Source organism: Erinaceus europaeus, chromosome 2, assembly GCF_950295315.1.
Source record: "Erinaceus europaeus chromosome 2, mEriEur2.1, whole genome shotgun sequence".
Lineage (NCBI taxonomy): Eukaryota > Metazoa > Chordata > Mammalia > Eulipotyphla > Erinaceidae > Erinaceus > Erinaceus europaeus.
The window spans coordinates 7291053-7311220 of record NC_080163.1 but is presented as its reverse complement, the minus strand read 5'-3'; the positions used below and the strand labels follow the sequence as shown (position 1 = coordinate 7311220).

At 47.3% G+C, this 20168-nt stretch overlaps 1 protein-coding gene across 1 annotated transcript in view; it reads left to right on the top strand.

Annotated features, from left to right (window-relative positions):
• Positions 1 to 20168, top strand: part of LOC103123650 (zinc finger protein 420) — a 98712-nt gene that overhangs the window by 72590 nt on the left and 5954 nt on the right. The window contains 1 exon segment of the mRNA XM_060175932.1: positions 19 to 1166. Coding sequence (XP_060031915.1) covers positions 19 to 1166 — 1148 coding nt within the window.

Sequence of the window (20168 nt, the reverse complement as noted above, 5' to 3'; positions counted from 1 at the left end):
GAAAACCTTTACCCAGAGCTCATCTCTTACAGTCCATCAGAGAATCCATACCGGAGAGAAACCCTATAAATGTAAAGAATGTGGAAAGGCCTTCAGTGACGGTTCATCCTTTGCTCGCCACCAACGATGCCACACAGGCAAGAAGCCTTATGAGTGCGTCGAGTGTGGGAAAGCTTTCATACAGAACACATCTCTCATTCGCCACTGGAGGTATTATCACACGGGGGAGAGACCCTTCGATTGCACTGACTGTGGTAAAGCGTTCAGTGATCATATAGGACTCAATCAACACAGAAGAATCCACACTGGAGAGAAACCTTGCAAATGTGAGGTGTGTGACAAATCCTTTAGGTACAGCTCGTCCCTTACTGTGCACCAGAGGATCCACACGGGAGAGAAACCCTACGAGTGTGATGTCTGTAGAAAAGCATTCAGTCACCACGCTTCACTCACTCAACACCAGAGAGTACATTCCGGAGAAAAGCCATTTCAATGTAAAGAATGCGGGAAAGCCTTTCGGCAGAACATCCACCTCGCCAGCCATTTAAGGATCCACTCCGGAGAGAAACCATTTGAATGCGGGGAATGCGGGAAGTCCTTCAGCATCAGTTCACAGCTGGCCACGCATCAGAGAATTCACACCGGAGAGAAGCCCTACACCTGTAAGGTCTGTGGAAAAGCATTCACCCAGAAGGCTCACCTCGCACAACATCAGAAAACTCACACAGGAGAGAAGCCATACGAGTGCAAGGAATGTGGGAAAGCCTTCAGCCAGACCACACACCTCACTCAGCACCAAAGGGTCCACACTGGAGAGAAGCCTTACAAATGCAGTGAGTGTGGGAAGGCTTTCGGCGACAACTCCTCCTGCACTCAGCACCAGAGGCTTCACACGGGCCAGAGGCCTTACGAATGCATGGAATGCGGGAAGACATTCAAGACAAAGCCAGCCCTCATCTGTCACCGCCGAAGCCATACTGGAGAGAAACCTTACGAGTGCAGCGCCTGTGGTAAGGCCTTCAGTCACCGTCAGTCCCTCAGTGTGCATCAGAGAATCCACTCTGGGAAGAAGCCGTACGAATGCAAGGAGTGCAGGAAAGCCTTCATTCAAATCGGACACCTCAACCAACATAAAAGAGTTCATACTGGAGAAAGGCCCTACAGCTGTAAAAGAAGTAGAAGAGTGTTGAGGCAGACTCCACACTTCGGTCCTCAGAGACCCCGTCCTGGAGACGCATCTGCTCGCCTCTCTTTACCGTCCATATCCAGTGCTATAGGTCTGTTTCCCCAGTTTCTCTGGAGTCCATCCTCTCTCCCCTCAGCATAGTGTCAGCAGTGCACCATCATCTCATTAGGCTACACCCACGTGTACAAATACTGGTCTTTCCTTTTTTTTTTTTTTTTTTTTTTTTTATCCTTTACAGAGTTGTTCTGCATGTCACAATCGAGGTTTGTTTTCTTTTTTTAAAAAAATTATATTTATTTATTGGATAGAAACAGAAATATCAAGAGGGAAGGGGGATATAAAGAGGGAGAGAGACAGAGAGGCATCTGCAGCTCTGCCTCACCACTCATGAAGCTTTCTCTCTGCAGGTGGGGATGGGGGGGGGCTCAAACCCAGTCTTTGTGCGCTGTAACATGCACTTAACCAGGTGCACCACTAACTGGCCCCAATAGGATTTTTTTTTTTTCCTTTTTAGTTTACATATAACCTATTCAAACCTTCTGTAAGACTTTTATGAAGTGCTTTAAACTGGCTGATAGACAAGATGTGCTTAGCACAGCGCCTGGTCCCTACTAAGTGTTGAGTGATATTTGCTCTTAAATATATTTTGGGTCTGGTAGGGGAGATTGCGTAATCGTTAAACCAAAAGACTTTCCTGAACCCGAGGCTCCAAAATCCCAGGTTCAGTCCCCCATATGCCACCGTAAGTGAGAGCTCAGCAGTACTCTGGTTAAAAAAAACACTACATATATATAAGTTTCTGTCACTGGAGAATTACCATATTTAGCTCTATAAAAGTGGTGCTTTGTGAAGGGTAGGACAAACCAGGAATTTACACCAGGAAGGGGAATTTCAAGGTAATTAATGAGATTTGCATGTGTTGATTTAAAACTTGATTATACTAGGTTGAATGACTTTCCATCTTCTGTATAAATGTGCATCTATGTAAATGGAAAGTGATGTAACCTTGAGGGAATTAAATGTGACTACAATAGACAGGTCGTACAGACTGTCAAGAGAGTATGAATGATTAGGCTGCTTGGAAAAATAAGTAAATCAGAAATTTGTAAGATGTTTTCTACTGAAATTCATCTAGCACTGAAAGAGACAGCATAATGGTTATGCAAAAAAAGACTTTCATTTGTGGTCCGGGAGGTGGTGCAGTGGATAAAGCATTGGACTCTCAAGCATGAGGTTCTGAGTTCAATCCCCGGCAGCACATGTACCAGAGTGATGCCTGGTTCTTTCTCTCCTCCTATCTTTCTCATTAATAAGTAAATAAAATCTTTAAAAAAAAAAGTCTTTCATTCCTGAGGTACCAAAGATCCCAGGTTCAATCCTCTGCACCACCATAAGCCAGAACTGAGCAGTGCTCTGGTATAAAATAATAAGCAAATACAATAAAGTCATCAGGACTTATGAGAGAATTCTACTAAACTTTCAGGGAACTATAAGCTGTATGATAAATGGATATAGAGACCAACAAACTATGACTCTGGCTCAAATTCTACTATTTTTGGCCCATGGTCTACTTAAAAAAAAAAAAAAAACAACTTAGTGGGAGTCGGGCGGTAGCGCAGCGGGTTAAGCACTCGAAGCGCAAGGACTTTCATAAGGATCCTGGTTCGAGCCCCCGGCTCCCCACCTGCAGGGGAGTCACTTCACAAGCGGTGAAGCAGGTCTGCAGGTATCTGTCTTTGTCTCCCCCTCTCTGTCTTCCTCTCCTCTCTCCATTTCTGTCTTATCCAACAATGATGACATCAATAACAATAACTACAACAATAAAAAATGAGCAACAAAAAGGGAAAATAAATAAATATTAAAAAAATTAAAAAAAATTAGTTACTAATGAAAAAGAGAGAACCACAGTGTATCTATGTATTGCCAGGGTTCAACTCAGGACCTCATGCTTGAGGGTCACACTTTTTTACTGTGCCACCTCCTGAGCCATTCATAATCTATTTTTTTTAAATAGTTGACCACATGGAAAGAATATTTTATGACGTGGGGTCGGGCGATAGTGTAGTAGGTTGGGCGCCCGTGGCAACAAGCGCAGGGACTGGTGTAGGGATCCCAGTTGAGCCCCCGGCTCCCCACCTGCAGAGGAGTCGCTTTGCAGGCAATGAAGCAGGTCTGCAGGTGTCTTATCTTTCTCTCCCCCTCGGTCTTCCCCTCCTCTCTCCATTTCTCTCTATCCTATCCAATAACAAATGACATCAACAATAACAATAATAAACACAACAAGGCTACAACAACAAGGGCAACAAAAGGGGGGGAAAATGGCCTCCAGGAGCAGTGGATTCATGGTACAGGCACTGAGCCCCAGCAATAACCCTGGAGGTTAAGAAAGAAAAAAAAAAAAGGAGTTTCCCCACCCACCCATTACATGGCCTTGCCTGCAATGCTTTATGGTCAGAGTGCCAAGTGACCTTTGCCTTTTATTTTTAAATATTGCTTATTTAGTTACTTAACTTCATTAAAAACAATCATATACTTTTGCAATTAGCATTCTCCATCATCTTTAGATTTTAGGAAGATCCACCCACTCAAGGGCATAATGTGGCTGTATCTTAACACTTTCTTAAATATACAGCGAGCAGAGGACCTAGCAGGGGGCTGTATTTTACACTACCGCCCGACCCCGGGGAAACTCCTTCTAATCACGGGGTGCAGCGGCTTAAAGGCATCTGCAGCAGAAGATCCAGCTAGGTGTTCAGCTCCGGTGCTTGTTTAATTAGCAAATGGGCTTCTTCTCTTAAATTTGTCTTGGGAAAGATGTGAATGGACGTTAGGATGAGGGCAGCTGTCACTGAGAGTTTCCTGAGGGCAACTGCTCTTGGAAAGGGCATTTGTCCCTGTAGTTAAGAGACTCAAATGGAGTGGCCCTATTACAGGACTCTGACCATCAGAAGGAAGCCAGAGAGTCCTAGAATGTCCTGACAGCTGCTTTTCCCACTGAGGTTCACCAGGCTGCACGAAGGCTTTATTTTCATTACAGACCCTCCATGGCATGTCACCCACTGTGGACCCCATGACAAACTGAACCACTGGAAAGGCGGCTCTGTACTCCTGAATTTTTGCAAGTGAAACCGCAGTATTCCCACTGGAATTCCTAAAAGACGTCAGCTATACAATGTGAGGGTTTGGGGTTGAGCGGCAGAACAGCCAGCAGAGTGCACGGATTGCCTGGGGTCTCCCTGCGGGTTGGGGTTGGGGGTGCTGAGCTTCATGAGTGGTGGGGCAGTGTAGTAGGTGTCTCTGCCTCTCTCTTCAAACCCCCCACCCTCCCCACGTTGGTTCTCTCTGTATTTCTAGAAGGAGGAAAGGAAGGAAGGAAGGAAGGGAAGGAGGGAGGGAGGGAGGGAGGGAGGGAGGGAGGGAGGGAGGGAAGGAGAAAGGGAAAGAGAGAGAGAGAGAAAAGGGTGGATTGGGGCACACCTGGTTGAGTGCTCATGTTATAATACACAAGGACCCAGGTTCATATCCCTGGCTCCCGGCTGCAGGGTGAAAGCTTTGTGAGTGGTGAAGCAGTGTTGCAGGTGTCTATCTTTCCCTTCCCTCTTGATTTCTGACTGTCTCTTTTCAATAAATAAATAAAGATAATTAAAGAAAAAAAGAAGAAAGTAAAAATACCATCAAGCACCAGGAACAGTGGAGTTGTCACGCAGACACAGAAGTCCAGGAAAGGGTCCGGTGGCAATTTTTTGTTTATTTATTTTTTGCCTCCAGGGTTATCGCTGGAGCTTGGTGCCTACACCATGAATCCATTGCTCCTGCAGCCTTTTTTTTTTTTTTTTTTTGGATAGGACAGAGAAATTGAGAGGGGAGGGGAAGGTACAGCGGGAGAGGACAGACACCTGCAGACCGGCTTTACCACTTGTAAGGCAACCTCTCCGCAAGTGGGGAGCTGGGGACTCGAACCAGGATCCGTGCTCAGTACTATGTGCGTTTAACCCCATGCTTCTGCGCTCCCCTCACCCTCCCAGTGTAGTTTACTGCAGCCACAGTGCCTGCACACACATCCACTCATACTGTGGTTATTGTCCCAGCTCCCGGTCCCATAGCTATTACTAGCACCAACGTTAGAACTAAATGACGTCCAAATGTTAGTGCTCCTGTGTCTCTGTCTGCATTGATTCCTTTTTACATAGCTGGGTGTACCTGAGCTGGCGGCAATATGGTTTCAATCCACCCTAAGCTCCCTGTTCTCATCTGCTCTATTCCTACTTTTTGGTTCCTGTTCATTGATCATTTTGTCTTTTATATCTTACTGCCTTTCAGCCACCAAGTTGCAGATGCTCTCAAGATTACATCCTGAATTCCCTGGGCAGAAGATATCACCAATAGACTCTGGAACCTCCCCTCCCCAAAGCCATATCCCACTGGGGAAAGATAGAAACAGGCTGGGGATATGGATCCACCTTCCACTGTCATATCCATCAGAGAAGCAATTACAGAAGCCTGCACTCTCATCTTCTGTGACCCCCAAAATAATTTTGGTCCATATTCCCAGAGGAGGAGAAATGTTAGGAAAGAATGACTAGAAGGCTCTGAACTCCAGACCCAGAGAGAGAAGAGGAAAAAAGGGAGGCAATCAGAAGTAGTAGGCATAGGTGTGACTTAGAAAGGAAGAAAAGCCAGGACCATAGAAAAAATGGCCAAATATATATAAATATAGACAGATAGTTGTAGAAATAATCGTCAACCCATAACCTTGGGAGAACTACTGTAGGGAATGAGAACTACATGGAGGGAATGAGGATACAGGACTCTGGTGATAGGAATAGTGCAGAATTATACCCCTGTTATCATTTTACAAATCAATATTAATTCACGGAGAAAATTTTTAAATAGGGAAAACAATAGATTGTTGAAGACTTAGTGTATACTAGAGAGAGTCACTCTGTGAATCCTTGATGCTTACTCTATTTATCCTTGATTTCAGTAATGAGTGGTGGGGCAGGCTCTACACGAAGAAGATGATAATTCTGGGAGTTGGGCGGTGGCGCAGCGGGTTAAGCACATGTGGCGCAAAGCGTAAGGACCGGCATAAGGATCCCGGTTCAAGCCCCCGGCTCCCCACCTGCAGGGGAGTCGCTTCACACGCAGTGAAGCAGGTCTGCAGGTGTCTGTCTTTCTCTCCCCTTCTCTGTCTTCCCCTCCTCTCTCCATTTCTCTCTGTCCTAACAACAATGACGACATCAACAACAGTAAACAACAATGAAAAACAAGGGCAACAAAAAGGGAAAATAAGCAAATATGAAAAAAAACTTTTTAAAGAGAAGATGGTGGGAGTCAGGCTGTAACGTAGCAGGTTAAGTGCACGTGGCACAAAGCGCAAGGACCAGCATAAGGATCCCGGTTCGAAACCCCTAGCTTCCCACCTGCAGGGGAGTCACTTCACAGGCGGTGAAGCAGGTCTGCAGGCATCTATCTTTCTCTCCCCCTCTCTGTCTTCCCCTCCTCTCTCCATTTCTCTCTGTCCTATCCAACAACGACAACATCAATAACAAAAATAATAACTACAACAATAAAACAACAAGAGCAACAAAAGGGAATAAATAAATATTATAAAAAAATAATAGAAGATGGTAATTCTAGGTAGCGACTATTTCTCACAAGCACTGCACAACTCTGTCTTATGGTGGTACTGGGGATTCAACCTAAGACCTTCGGTGACTCAGGCTTAAAAGTCTTTTTGCATAACAATTATGCTAGGACACTGGATTTTCTTTTTTTTTAATTCTATTTATTTGATAGAGACAGGCAGAAATTGATAGGGAAGGGTGAGTAAGGGAGCAAGAAAGACAGATACCTGCAGCCCTGCTTCACTGGTTGTGAAGCTTCTCCCCTGCAGATGGAAGTCAGGGACTTGAACCCCAGTCCTTGTGCATTGTAACATGTGCGCTCAACCAGGTGTACCACCACCCGGCTCCTGAAACTGGCTTAGAAAGGCACACAGTAGTCTAAGAAGAAACTCAGTAGGGATTTCTGCTGCGGTGTCTTCAAGCAAGAAAGTCTTTTGCATAGTCACTATTTTACATCCTGAGTAAAAAATACTTTTAAGGTAGCATTTATTTATATCCATTTATTTATTTTATTGCCACTAGGGTTATAACTAGTGCTTGGTCCCAGCACCATGAATCCACCACTCCTGGAGGCTGTTACCTCCCCCACTTTTTCTCCTTTAATTGATAGGCAAAAAATTTGCGAGGGTAGAGGAAGACAGGGAGAGAGACAGAGATGGAAAGACACCTGTAGTACTTGGTGTTCACTACCTGTGAACCTGTAGTACTTGGTGTTCACTACCTGTGAACCTGTAGTACTTGGTGTTCACTACCTGTGAAGTGTCCCCCCTTGCAGGTGGGGACTGGGGTCTTGAACCTGGGGCCTTGTGCATGGTAACATACTTGGCTTAACCAGGTGAAGTATTATCTGTCTCCTTTTTTATTATTTATTTTTGTATAGAAAGAAGCTGAAAGGGAAGGGGAAGACAGGGAGAAATAAAAACACCTACGGCAGTGCCTCACCACGTGTGAAGCTTTCCATCCTGCAGATGAAGACCAGGGGCTTGAACCCAGGTCCTTGCACACTGTACATTGTGCACTCCTGGGTGAGCCACCACCCTACCCTAAAATTTCTTTTCTTTCTTTTTTTTTTAAGATTTTATTTATTTATGAGAAAGATAAGAGGAGAGAGAGAACCAGACATCACTCTGGCACATGTGCTGCCCGGGATCGAACTCGGGACCTCATGCTTGAGAGTCTAAAGCTTTATCAATGCCCCACCTCCCGGACCACAAAAATGTATTTTCTAAGATTTCAGGGTATCTCTCTCCTTCTCCGGCAGGGTGTCCTCCAGGGGAAAGGTAACAGGCTGGTTCTTTCTCGCTCACGACGGGTGACACGAAGTAAAAGACACCAGGGGACTCTTAGCGTTAATCTAGAATCTGAGTCCTTAGAGTCCCAGAATCCTAGAGTCCCTTTATTAGCAAAATTGACATGAGTTAAATAGAAAAGCAATGGAGGTAATTATTGTTGCAATATGACAGAAATTACAGGTTTCTTAACAGTCAGCATGCCCCTAAGGTAGGGGGTTGGTATGAAAGGAATTGATGAGATACAAGACAGTTATTTTCCATAACACAAGCAACTTAATTATCCAAAGGTATTCCAGAGAAGCATAGGGGTTAAACCCGTAGGGTGAGACAGAGAGAAGATGGATATCAAAAGGCCATATAGTTTGGAATTTCTCTTGTCTGGGGTCTGAGGTGTGTGATGAAGTGTGTGATAAGGTGTGTTCTTCTGTGATCAGAAGGTGACTCTGAATGAGTGAATATGTGGCCTGCAGTTAATGGAGGGAAGTACTGGGGTATCTGTGGGCCTGAGAGTCAAGAAGGAAAGAACCAAGTCTGAGTTTCCCCCCTTATGCTCACCTCGGTTGAGAGAGACTTACCAAGAGGTTATCTTCTCAGACCTCCATCCAAAGATGGGGGTGGTTCTCCCTAAGCTCTATCAGGCTCACACATGTTCCCAACACTAAGATACATAAAGTCAGAAGCTAGAGCACCACTCTGGTACATGTGGAGCCAGTGGCCTCTCCACATCCTGTGCTCTGAGCTATCTTCCCATCTTCTCAAGTGACTTAGAAAAGATGTATCTCTGCATGTTTCAGTCATTTAATGGGGTGGAGAGTAGTAGTTTACACAACTATTGTTTACACAGGAACAATTAATTTCCCTGTAACAGTTGGCTGGGAGGCGCAGTGTGGGTGCCCTGTGTAGGTAACTTTTTTTTTTAAGCTGGAACTTTTTTTTTGTAAATTTGCTTCCCCCCCTTTTGTTGTCCTTGTTGTTGTAGTAGTTATTATTGTTATTGATGTCGTTGTTGTTGGATAGGACAGAGAGAAATGGAGAGAGGAGGGGAAGACAGAGAGCGGGAGAGAGAGAAAGACACCTGCAGACCTGCTTCACCACGTGTGAAGCGACTCCCCTGCAGGTGGGGAGCCGGGGGCTCCAACCGGGATCCTTATGAAGATCCTTGTGCTTCGCGCCACGTGCGCTTAACCCGCTGCTCCCTAAGTGACTTAATGCAGCGCCTTCTAAAGTGTGAAGCAGTCACAGGGAATCAACCCTAAACAGAAGGGTTTTTGTGGGACTCATTCCTGCAGGGAGTCAAGTGTAGGCTCCATCAGAGAACAGGTGGCCTGGAAGGAACAAAACAAGTTACGCATTCACAGGTGTCACCAGTCACGAGGGCACAAATCAGGCAACCCCTAGCGTCGTGCACCCTGCACTGACCATGCCTGGCTCTGAGCCCCCACCTGCCCCCTGCCCTGATGCTCAGCCAGCTCTTTCCCGGGACTCAGTGCGCCTGCGCGCCCCTTGCCTCTGCGGCCCCGCCCACCACCTCTGCGCCCGCGCATCCCAAGCCCGCACCCGCTCCTGCAAGTCTCCGGGGCTCGTCTCGCTTGGAGGGTTCTGGGTTCAGAGTCGGAGCACTGAGGCTTCTTGGAGGTTCGGTTCCGAATCAGAAGTGAGAGGAGCCGAGGGACCCAGACCACGGCCTCGCGGTCGGGACTACATTTCCCAGAGGCCTTTGCAGCGGCCACCGCGCGCACTTCCGGTGGGCACTGACTATGGCGTCGACAGTCCTTTGGGCAGGGGCAAAGCCGGGGGCGCCCGGGTGTGTGAGGGGCCGCGTGCTTGTGTGAGTGCGGGTTGAGGGCCACCCGAGGGCGTGGAGGGCAGGCACGACCCTGCAGGGTGACCGGGAGGCGGGTGGCAGGCCGGGTGCCCCCTTTCGTGTGAGCCGTGCCGGGTGCCCCCCTTAGTGTCAGCCGTGCCGGGTGCCCCCCTTAGTGTGAGCCGTGCCGGGTGCCCCCCTTTAGTGTGAACCATGCCGGGTGCCCTCCCTTTAGTGTGAACCATGCCGGGTGCCCTCCCTTTAGTGTCAGCCGTGCCGGGTGCCCCCTTTAGTGTGAACCATGCCGGGTGCCCCCCTTAGTGTGAGCCGTGCCGGGTGCCCCCTTTAGTGTGAACCATGCCGGGTGCCCCCCTTAGTGTGAGCCGTGCCGGGTGCCCCCCTTTAGTGTGAACCATGCCGGGTGCCCCCCTTAGTGTGAGCCGTGCCGGGTGCCCCCCTTTAGTGTGAACCATGCCGGGTGCCCTCCCTTTAGTGTGAGCCGTGCCGGGTGCCCCCTTTAGTGTGAACCATGCCGGGTGCCCCCCTTAGTGTGAGCCGTGCCGGGTGCCCCCTTTAGTGTGAACCATGCCGGGTGCCCCCCTTAGTGTGAGCCGTGCCGGGTGCCCCCCTTTAGTGTCAGCCGTGCCGGGTGCCCCCTTTAGTGTGAACCATGCCGGGTGCCCTCCCTTTAGTGTCAGCCGTGCCGGGTGCCCTCCCTTTAGTGTCAGCCGTGCCGGGTGCCCCCTTTAGTGTGAGCCGTGCCGGGTGCCCCCTTTAGTGTCAGCCGTGCCGGGTGCCCCCTTTAGTGTGAGCCGTGCCGGGTGCCCCCCTTAGTGTGAGCCGTGCCGGGTGCCCCCTTTAGTGTGAACCATGCCGGGTGCCCCCCTTAGTGTGAGCCGTGCCGGGTGCCCCCCTTTAGTGTCAGCCGTGCCGGGTGCCCCCTTTAGTGTGAACCATGCCGGGTGCCCTCCCTTTAGTGTCAGCCGTGCCGGGTGCCCTCCCTTTAGTGTCAGCCGTGCCGGGTGCCCCCTTTAGTGTGAGCCGTGCCGGGTGCCCCCTTTAGTGTGAGCCGTGCCGGGTGCCCCCCCTTAGTGTGAGCCGTGCCGGGTGCCCCCTTTAGTGTCAGCCGTGCCAGGTGCCCCCTTTAGTGTGAACCGTGCCGGGTGCCCCCCTTTAGTGTGAACCATGCCGGGTGCCCTCCCTTTAGTGTGAGCCGTGCCGGGTGCCCCCTTTAGTGTGAACCATGCCGGGTGCCCCCCTTAGTGTGAGCCGTGCCGGGTGCCCCCTTTAGTGTCAGCCGTGCCGGGTGCCCCCCTTTAGTGTCAGCCGTGCCGGGTGCCCCCTTTAGTGTGAGCCGTGCCGGGTGCCCATCTGGTGTGGGCCGTGCTGTGTCTGCCTGAGAGCAAGTGGCAGAGCTGTGCACTGGCTGGAGTGATAGACGTCCTGTGATTGAGGGCAGGAACTTGCCCTCAGCCTCTGGGATGGGTGCTAGATGCCAGGGCAGTTGCTGGCGTGGGTGGCGCCGCTGAAGCACATTTTCTGACCCACCTGGTGGAGTGGAGCCCAGGACACTTCTGCCAGCGCCCCGGACAGCAAGCAGCGATGACTGCCGACCATGTGCCAGAGAACTGAGATAAGGGCCAGGGAGGCAGCATCATGGTGCTGCAAGCAGAATCTCAGGCCTGAGGCTGAGGGCTCAGGTTCAGTCCCCAGTACCACCCTAAGACAGAGCTGAGCTGCAGGGCTCTGGCTTAAATAATTAGTTATAATTACAGTAAAACAGGAACTGAGGTGAGAGTCATATGGCTCGGGCTGCAAGCCTATTCGCTGAATACGGGGATTTCGTGTTTCTGGGACCAAGTGCTAGAGGAGGATGGATAGCCATTGCCTCAAATACTAGTGGAACTCGGAGTTTAAAATTTGGAGGGTCACACCTTGGGCCAGGATGGGACCATGACTCTCCCAGATACAGCTCATCAGATACCTGCCTTCCAGGTCCTTGGTGTGGAAGCATAAGCGTGCCCATTAAAATGTTGCTTGTGGGGAGTCGGGCGGTAGCGGCAGGTTAAGCGTACTTGGCACGAAGTGTAAGGACCAGCTTAAGGATCCCGGTTCCAGCCCCCGGCTCCCCACCTGCAGGGGAGTCGCTTCACAGGCGGTGAAGCAGGTCTGCAGGGGTCTGTCTTTCTCTCCCCTTCTCTCTCTGTCTCCCCTTCCTCTCTCCACTTCTCTGTCCTCTCTAACAACAACAATAATAGTAACCACAACAATGATAAAACAACAAGGACAACAAAAAGGGAAAAAATGGTCTCCAGGAGCAGTGGATTCATGGTGTAGGCACCGAGCCCCGGCAATAATCCTGGAGGCAAAAACAAAACAAAACAAAACAAAAAAGAATGTTGCTTGTGAGTGCTGCTGTTTTTCTTTTGTTTTATTCTCTCTCCACATATATTTATATCTTCTTTCTTTTTTTAAATGAGAGAGAGACAGAGAAAAACACTGGAACACTGCTTAGCTTTGGTTTATGGTGGTTCTGGGTGTTGAAACAGGGACCTCAGTGCCTTACAGACAGGAAAATTTTTTGCAGAACCATGATGTTCGCTCCCCAGCCCTCTCTATTGCTTTTCAAAGAGGACCTACAGTGTTTATCTTCTTAGCTGCTAGAGCTCTGGCCACACGCTGCTGTGTGGTGGGATTTAGGGAGAAGGTGAGATTCACAGCTTCGTCTGGAATTGCTGAAAGGTCTCAGCATTTTGATGACTTGACTTGTTCCCTTCTGGTCAGTGAACTGAAATGTCCCTCCTTTACTCCCATCTCCAGTAACCGAAGAGGGAGGGAAGGGAAATGCTGATGTGAACCATGCTGTTCTTGGCCTGTCTCACTGCGTGCAGGAGTAAGTGCCCATGTTTGTGGAGGGCTTGCTATGGAAGCCCCATACAGCTTCACAATGTTTTGCGGATATTAGCAGCAAATGAAAATTGCTTTGTCTATTTTTTGCAGATGTGCACACTAAAACAGAGGAGGCAAGTAATCACTAGTAAGGAGAGGAGCCAGCATGTGGATTCAGGACAGGCTGACTCTGGAGTCTTCCCTCCACTGGCTTTCAGGTTATCTCCTCAGACACTGGTGATGTACGTATCCTTATTGAAAGCTGAAGAAATCAAATCAGAGGGCTAAATAACTTAAAAAAATTTTTTTAATATCTTTAATTATTTATTGGATAGAGACAGTCAGAAATCGAGAGGAAGGGGGAGACAGAGAGGGAAAGAGACAAGAAGACACCTGCAATCCTGCTTCACCACTCGGAAAGCTTTCCCCCTGCAGTTGGGGGCTGGGGGGCTCAAACCTGGGTCCTTGTGCATTGCAACATGTGCACTCAACCAGGTGCACCACCACCCAGCCCCGGGTTAAATAACTTTTTAAGACTTCAGATCCCCAAAGCTCCCCTGAACAAGCGATTTTAATTAATTAATTTTTTAATGAGAATGAGAGATGCCAGAGAATAAACCTGGCACTTTCAAGCCTCAAGCATGAAAGCCCTTTGCGTGTCGATTATGTTATCTTCCCAGTTTGCATTTATTTACTTCTTTTTCTTTCTTTAAAAGACTGACCCAACTGCTGCACAGCCTCTCCAGCCAAATTTCTTTCTTTTTTCAAAAATTCGATTTAATTTTTTTATTGTTGAATAGAATCTGAACTTGAGAGGGGGGAGTAGATAGAGAGGGAAAGAAACAGAGACACTTGCAGCCCCACTTCAGCATTTGTGAGACTTTCTCCCCACAGGTGGGGAGCAGGGGCTTGAACCCAGATTGTACACTGTTATGTGTGTACTTAACCAGGTGCGCCACTGCCTGGCCCCCTCCAACCCAATTTGTATTCTTCTTCTTTTTTAAATATCTATTTATTTATTTACTTATTGAATAGAGACAGAAATTGAGATGGTAGGGGGAGATAGAGAAAGGAAGAGAGAGACCTGCTTGACCACTTCTGAAGCTTTCCCCCTATGGGTAGGGACCAGGGGCTTGAACCTTGGTCATTGCACTCTAATGTGAGCACTTAACCAGGTGCGTCACTGCTCGGCCCTTCCGACCTGATCTGTATTCTTTACTTTTCTGAGAGCAAGAGGAGGAAATACTAAATGTACTGCCCTTGGTGCTGTCCATAATGCTGTCATGGGCTTCCAGGGATGGAGCCCAGGACCTCAGACATAGTAATTCTACTCACTGGGTTATCACCTGGCACTTAAATGTTTATCCATATTGTATTATTATAAAAACCAGAAAGCAGGGAGTCGGGCGGTGGCGCAGCGGGTTAAGCGCACGTGGCGCAAAGCTCAGGGACCGGCGTAAGGATCCCGGTTCCAGCCCCCGGCTCCCCACCTGCAGGGGAGTCGCTTCACGGGCGGTGAAGCAGGTCTGCAGGTGTCTATCTTTCTCTCCCCTCTCTCTCTGTCTTCCCCTCCTCTCTCCATTTCTCTCTGTCCTATCCAACAACAAAGCAACGTCAACAATGGCAATAATAACCACAAAGAGGCTGCAACAACTAGGGCAACAAAAAGGGGGAAAAATGGCCTCCAGGAGCGGTGGATTCATGGTACAGGCACTGAGCCCAGCAATAACCCTGGAGGGAAAAAAAAAACCAAAAAACCAGAAAGCAGTAAGCAGTGGAGATTAGGGGAGGAAAAATCCAGACTTATATGATATTTTTTATTTTTATTTTTTTCCCTAGCACTGTAGAACTCTGGCTTCTGGTGGTTTTGGGGATTAAAGCTGAAGCCTTTGGTGACTCAGACATGAAAGTATTTCTGCATAAGTACAGTGCAATCTCCCAAGTCTGTGTGTGTGTGTGTGTGTGTGTTTCATTACTGGGACTTCACTACTTTGGCTCAACTTTTTCAGCTAGAAACAGAGGAGCTCCACAGTGATGAGTTCCCACCAGAATGGTGGGGGCTGGGCTCTGACCGGAACTGGAGGCATGGGAAAGCAGAGCACGAGCCAAGTGAGCTATTTTTCTATTCTTCTTTTTTTTTTTTTTTAATTTATTTCTTTATTGGGGAATTAATGTTTTACATTCAACAGTAAATACAATAGTTTGTACATGCATAACATTCCCCAGTTTCCCATTTAACAATACAACCCCCACTATGTCATTTATCGTCCTTCATGGACCTGTATTCTCCCCACCCATCCACCCACCCCAGAGTCTTTTACTTGGGGGCAATATGCCAATTCCATTTCAGGTTCTACTTGTGTTTTCTTTTCTGATCTTGTTTTTCAACTTCTGCCTGAGAGTGAGATCATCCCATATTCATCTTTCTGTTTCTGACTTATTTCACTCAACATGATTTTTTCAAGGTCCATCCAAGATCAGCTGAAAACGGTGAAGTCACCATTTTTTACAGCTGAGTAGTATTCCATTGTGTATATAGACCACAACTTGCTCAGCCACTCATCTGTTGTTGGACACCTGGGTTGCTTCCAGGTTTTGGCTATTACAAATTGTGCTGCCAAGAACATATGTGTACACAGATCTTTTTGGATGGATGTGTTGGGTTCCTTAGGATATATCCCCAGGAGGAACTGCAGGGTCATAGGGTAGGTCCATTTCTAGCCTTCTGAGAGTTCTCCAGACTGTTCTCCACAGAGGGTAGACCAATTGACATTCCCACCAGCAGTGCAGGAGGGTTCCTTTGACCCCACACCCTCTCCAGCATTTGCTGCTGTTACCTTTTCTGATGTATGACATACCCAAGTGAGCTATTTTTCAGCCATAAGTCAGATGCTTAAAAAAAAAATTATCTAGGGGCTGGCTGGTGGCGTATTTGGTAGAGCACAGGCATTACAGTGCACAAGGACCCAGGTTCAAGGCCCTGGTCCCCACGTTTGGGGGGAAAGATTCACGAGTGGTGAAGCAGGGCTACAGGTGTCTCTCCATCTCTCTCCCTCTCTACTTCCCCCTTTCCCCTCAATTTTTCTTTGTCTCTATCAAAAGTCAAATAAATAAAAATTTTATTTATTGTCTGGCAACTTTTATTTGTCAAATCAGAGCATTCCTCAATTCTGCCTTATGGTGATGGGGATTGAGCCTGGGACTTTGGAACCTCAGGCATTAAAGTCCTTCTGCATAACTTTTATGCTATCTCTCTAGTCCATTTATTAATTGTTTTTACCAAAGCACTGCTCAGCTCTGGCCTTAGGCAGTGTTGAGAATTGAACTTGGGGCCTTAGGAGCTCAGGCGCAAGAGTCTTTTTCAGGGCCATTATGCTATATTCCTTGCCCAGATTTATCTATTTAATTATATTTATTTATTTGTTGGACAGAGCCAGAAATCAAGAGGGAAGGGGCTGATAGGGAGAGAGGCATAGGGACACCTGCAGCCCTGCTTCACCATTTGCAAAACTTTCCCCCTGTAAGTGGGGACCAGGGGCTTGAACCTGGGTCCTTGTGCATTGTAACGTGCATTCAATGAAGTGAGCCACCACCCATGCCCTCCGCCACCCCCAGATTTATCTATTAATGAGAGAGAGAGAGAGAAAGAGAGAGAGAGAGAGAACAATAGGAAAAAAACACCAGAGCATTACTTTGGCATATATGGTGCTGGGACTGAACCAGTAATCTGACAGTCATAAATCCTGTCCTTTACCACTGAGCCACTTGCCAGACCAAGTCAGGATACATTTTTAATTTTTTCCCTAGTTAGAGAAACTTGGCTGGATGGTTGTGAAGGGGTGTGTGTGGGTGTGTGTGCATAAGACTTCTTTATTTTATTTATTTATCTTTTCCCAGAGCACTGTTCAGCTCTGGCATATGGTGGTGCAGGGGATTGAACCTGGAGCTTTGGAGACTTACGCAGGAGAGTCTCTTTGCAGAACCGTAATCTGACATAACTATCTCCCCTGCCCCAAGACTTCTTTTTAAATTTTTTATTATCTTTATTTATTATTGGATAGAGACAACCAGAAACTGAGAGGGGAGGGAGAGAGACAGAGAGACTACTGTAGCACTGCTTCACCACTTGTGAAGCTTTCCTCCTCAAGGTGGGGACTGGGGGCTTGAACCCTGGTTCTTACACGCTGTATCATGTGTGCTCAACCAGGTGTGCCACCGCCCAGCACTCCCCCGCCCCTCAAGACTTCTTTTAAAAGTATAGTTTGATGCAGAACAAAGCCAGAGCCTGCACCACCATATGCCAGAGCTGAGCAGTGCTCTGGGAAAAGATAAATAAATAAAGAAGTCTTGTGCACACACACACACACACACACCCCTTCACTTATTTCCAAGCCACACAGTCTCTGCTAGTACAGGTCATGCCTTTTTTTTTAAGTCATGAGGTAACTTTTTCCAAGGAAGTTGCCTCATAAGACAAGAGACTACAAATTCTGACTAGACAGCTGCATAAGGGGCTTCTTTTCTTTTTTAATTATTTATTTTCCTTTTTGTTGCCCTTGTTTTTTATTGTTGTTGTAATTATTATTGTTTTTTTTTTTTTTTAAATATTTATTTTATTTATTTATTCCCTTTTGTTGCCCTTGTTGTTTTATTGTTGTAGTTATTATTGTTGTTGTCGTTGTTGGATAGGACAGAGAGAAATGGAGAGAGGAGGGGAAGACAGAGAGGAGGAGAGAAAGACAGACACCTGCAGACCTGCTTCACCGCCTGTGAAGCGACTCCCCTGCAGGTGGGGAGCCGGGGTTCGAACCGGGATCCTTCTGCCGGTCCTTGTGCTTTGCGCCACCTGCGCTTAACCCGCTGCGCTACCGCCTGACTCCCTATTGTTGTTGTTATTGATGTCATTGTTGGATAGGACAGAGAGAAATGGAGAGAGGAGGGGAAGACAGAGAGGGGAAGAGAAAGACAGACACCTGCAGACCTGCTTCACTGCCTATGAAGCGACTCCCCTGCAGGTGGGGAGCCAGGGGCTTGAACTGGGATCCTTCCACTGGTCCTTGTGCATTTCTCTCTGTCCTATGCAAAAACAATGACATCAATAACCATAACAATGTTAAATAACAAGGACAACAAAAGGAAAAATAAATAAATAAATAAATTTTTAAAAAAGGACTTGAGCCGTAGCACAGTGGATTAAGTGCACATGACACGAAACGCAAGGACCAGCATAAGGATCCTGGTCTGAGCCCCTGGCTCCCCACCTGCAGGGGAGTTGCTTCACAGGCGGTGAAGCAGGTCTGCATGTGTCTGTGTTTCTCTCCCCGCTCTGTCTTCCCCTCCTCTCTCCACTTCTCTCTGTCCTCTCCAACAACGATGACATCAGTAACAACAATAATAACTACAACAACAATAAAAAAACAAGGGTAACAAAAGGGAAAATCAATCAATCAATAAATAATAATAATAAACAACCTCAGAGCAGGATGGGCCGAATGGTGGCACACTTGGTAGAGCACACACGTTACCATGTGCGAAGACCTAAGGTCAAGCCTGGGGTGGGGGTAGGGGTGTTAAGCAGTGCTGCTCAGTTTCTCTCATGTATATATTCATATTTATATCACAGAGCAGGGGGCTCGGTGGTGGCACACCTGGTTGAGCTCACACATTACAAGGACCCAGGTTTAAGCTCCTGGTCCTCACATGCAGGGGGGAAGCTTGACAAGCGATGAAGCAGTGTGGCTGGTGTGTGTGTGTGTGTGTGTCTCTCTTTCCCTCTCTATCTCTCCTTCCCCTCTCAGTATTTCTGTGTTCTATCAAATTAATAATAAAATAATATTTAATGTGTTTATGTAAATGTTTATAATAAAAAAACCAACCCAGAACAGATCAGAGCCCTAATGTAATTACATCACCTCAATGGTGGGCTAGACTGAAGGGAGGGTGTGCTGAGCATGGGAAGGTGAGAAGAGGGGGAGCTGGCGGGTGGAGTTTCTAGGCTGTGCTGACTTGAACTACTCCATTTCTCTCTACTCTTACCTCCTCCTCCGCTCTGCCCTTACTAGGTAAAGCCCATCTCCAAATGAGAAGCCAGAAAGAGGAGGAAGTGACAGGTTTTGAACATCCTCCAGACATGTCCCTGGTGAGTTAGCACCGCTTCTGTCCTCCCTAAAGTAAGTTCTTGCTTTTTAAGATTTGGAATGTCTATTCCCTTTTGAAACCTGATTGTTTAAGAACTTCTCATTGAAGCCTGGTCCTGTTTCTCCCCTTTCCAATGAGCAAGTAGAGATAGATCGAAATAGCTTCATGCCCCCTTCATTTTTTTTTTTTCCTGGCTACTCAGCATTTATCCTTTATTTAAAAAAAAGAAAGAAAGAAAAAGAAAGGCTTATCCTCTCCCCTGCAATCAGTATTTTCATAAGTATTTGGCAATATAGAAATACAGCTCTTATAGAAAAATCTGAAAGTCACCAGGTCCCAGTCTTGACCTGAATTATTTCGATGCCCAGCACAGTTACTTAAACTATCTTTAGTGGGAGGAGCATAAGTTTCCCCCCTAGAACCAACTAACTGGAGACATGAACACTGGCTGAGCAAAATTCTCTGTGTCATTTCAGGAGTCAGTGACATTTATGGATGTGGTTGTAGACTTCTCGCAGGGTGAATGGGAACGGCTGACTCTGGCACAAAGGACTTTGTACAAGAAGGTGATGCTGGAGAACTACAGGAACCTGGTGTCATTGGGTAAGGAGATCTTTCTCTTCCCACCTTGCCATCGGAATCTTGCCTTTTCAGTGATCTTTCCTGCCTTTGTCAGCATTTCCCTGCAGTGTCACTCTTTCTTTTCTCAATACCCTTTGGACCGAGTCAGAGCTCTGGAATAGCCAGCCACAGCCTTCTCAGTTTTATCTTTTCTTATATGCAGGTCTTTGCGCTTCTAAACCAAATGTGATCTCCTTGTTGGAGCAAGGTAAAGAGCCCTGCCTGGTGAAGGGAGAGATGACAAAAGGCCAATGCTCAAGTAAGTGCAGGGTAATTAGGGTTGGGGATGCCATTTTTAGGATATTTCTTCTCTTCATTCTTGTTGAAAGACTTGTTTTCATATTCATCTCATGTGAGATAGAGTTACTCTGATGTGAGACTGAGGGAGATGCCAGAGCACCACTCCTCTGTACACGTGGCACCCTGGATTTAACTGGGTGCCTCATCTCCTGTTCTCTGCCAGCTGAGCTATTTCTTTGGTCACCTAGCGACATATTTTGTAGTGGTTCTTCTCTTCCTTTCTAGGGTTGGGGAGATAGCATAATGGCTATGCAAAAAGACTCTCAAAGTCCCAGGTTCAGTCCCCAGCAACATATTTTGTAGTGGTTCTT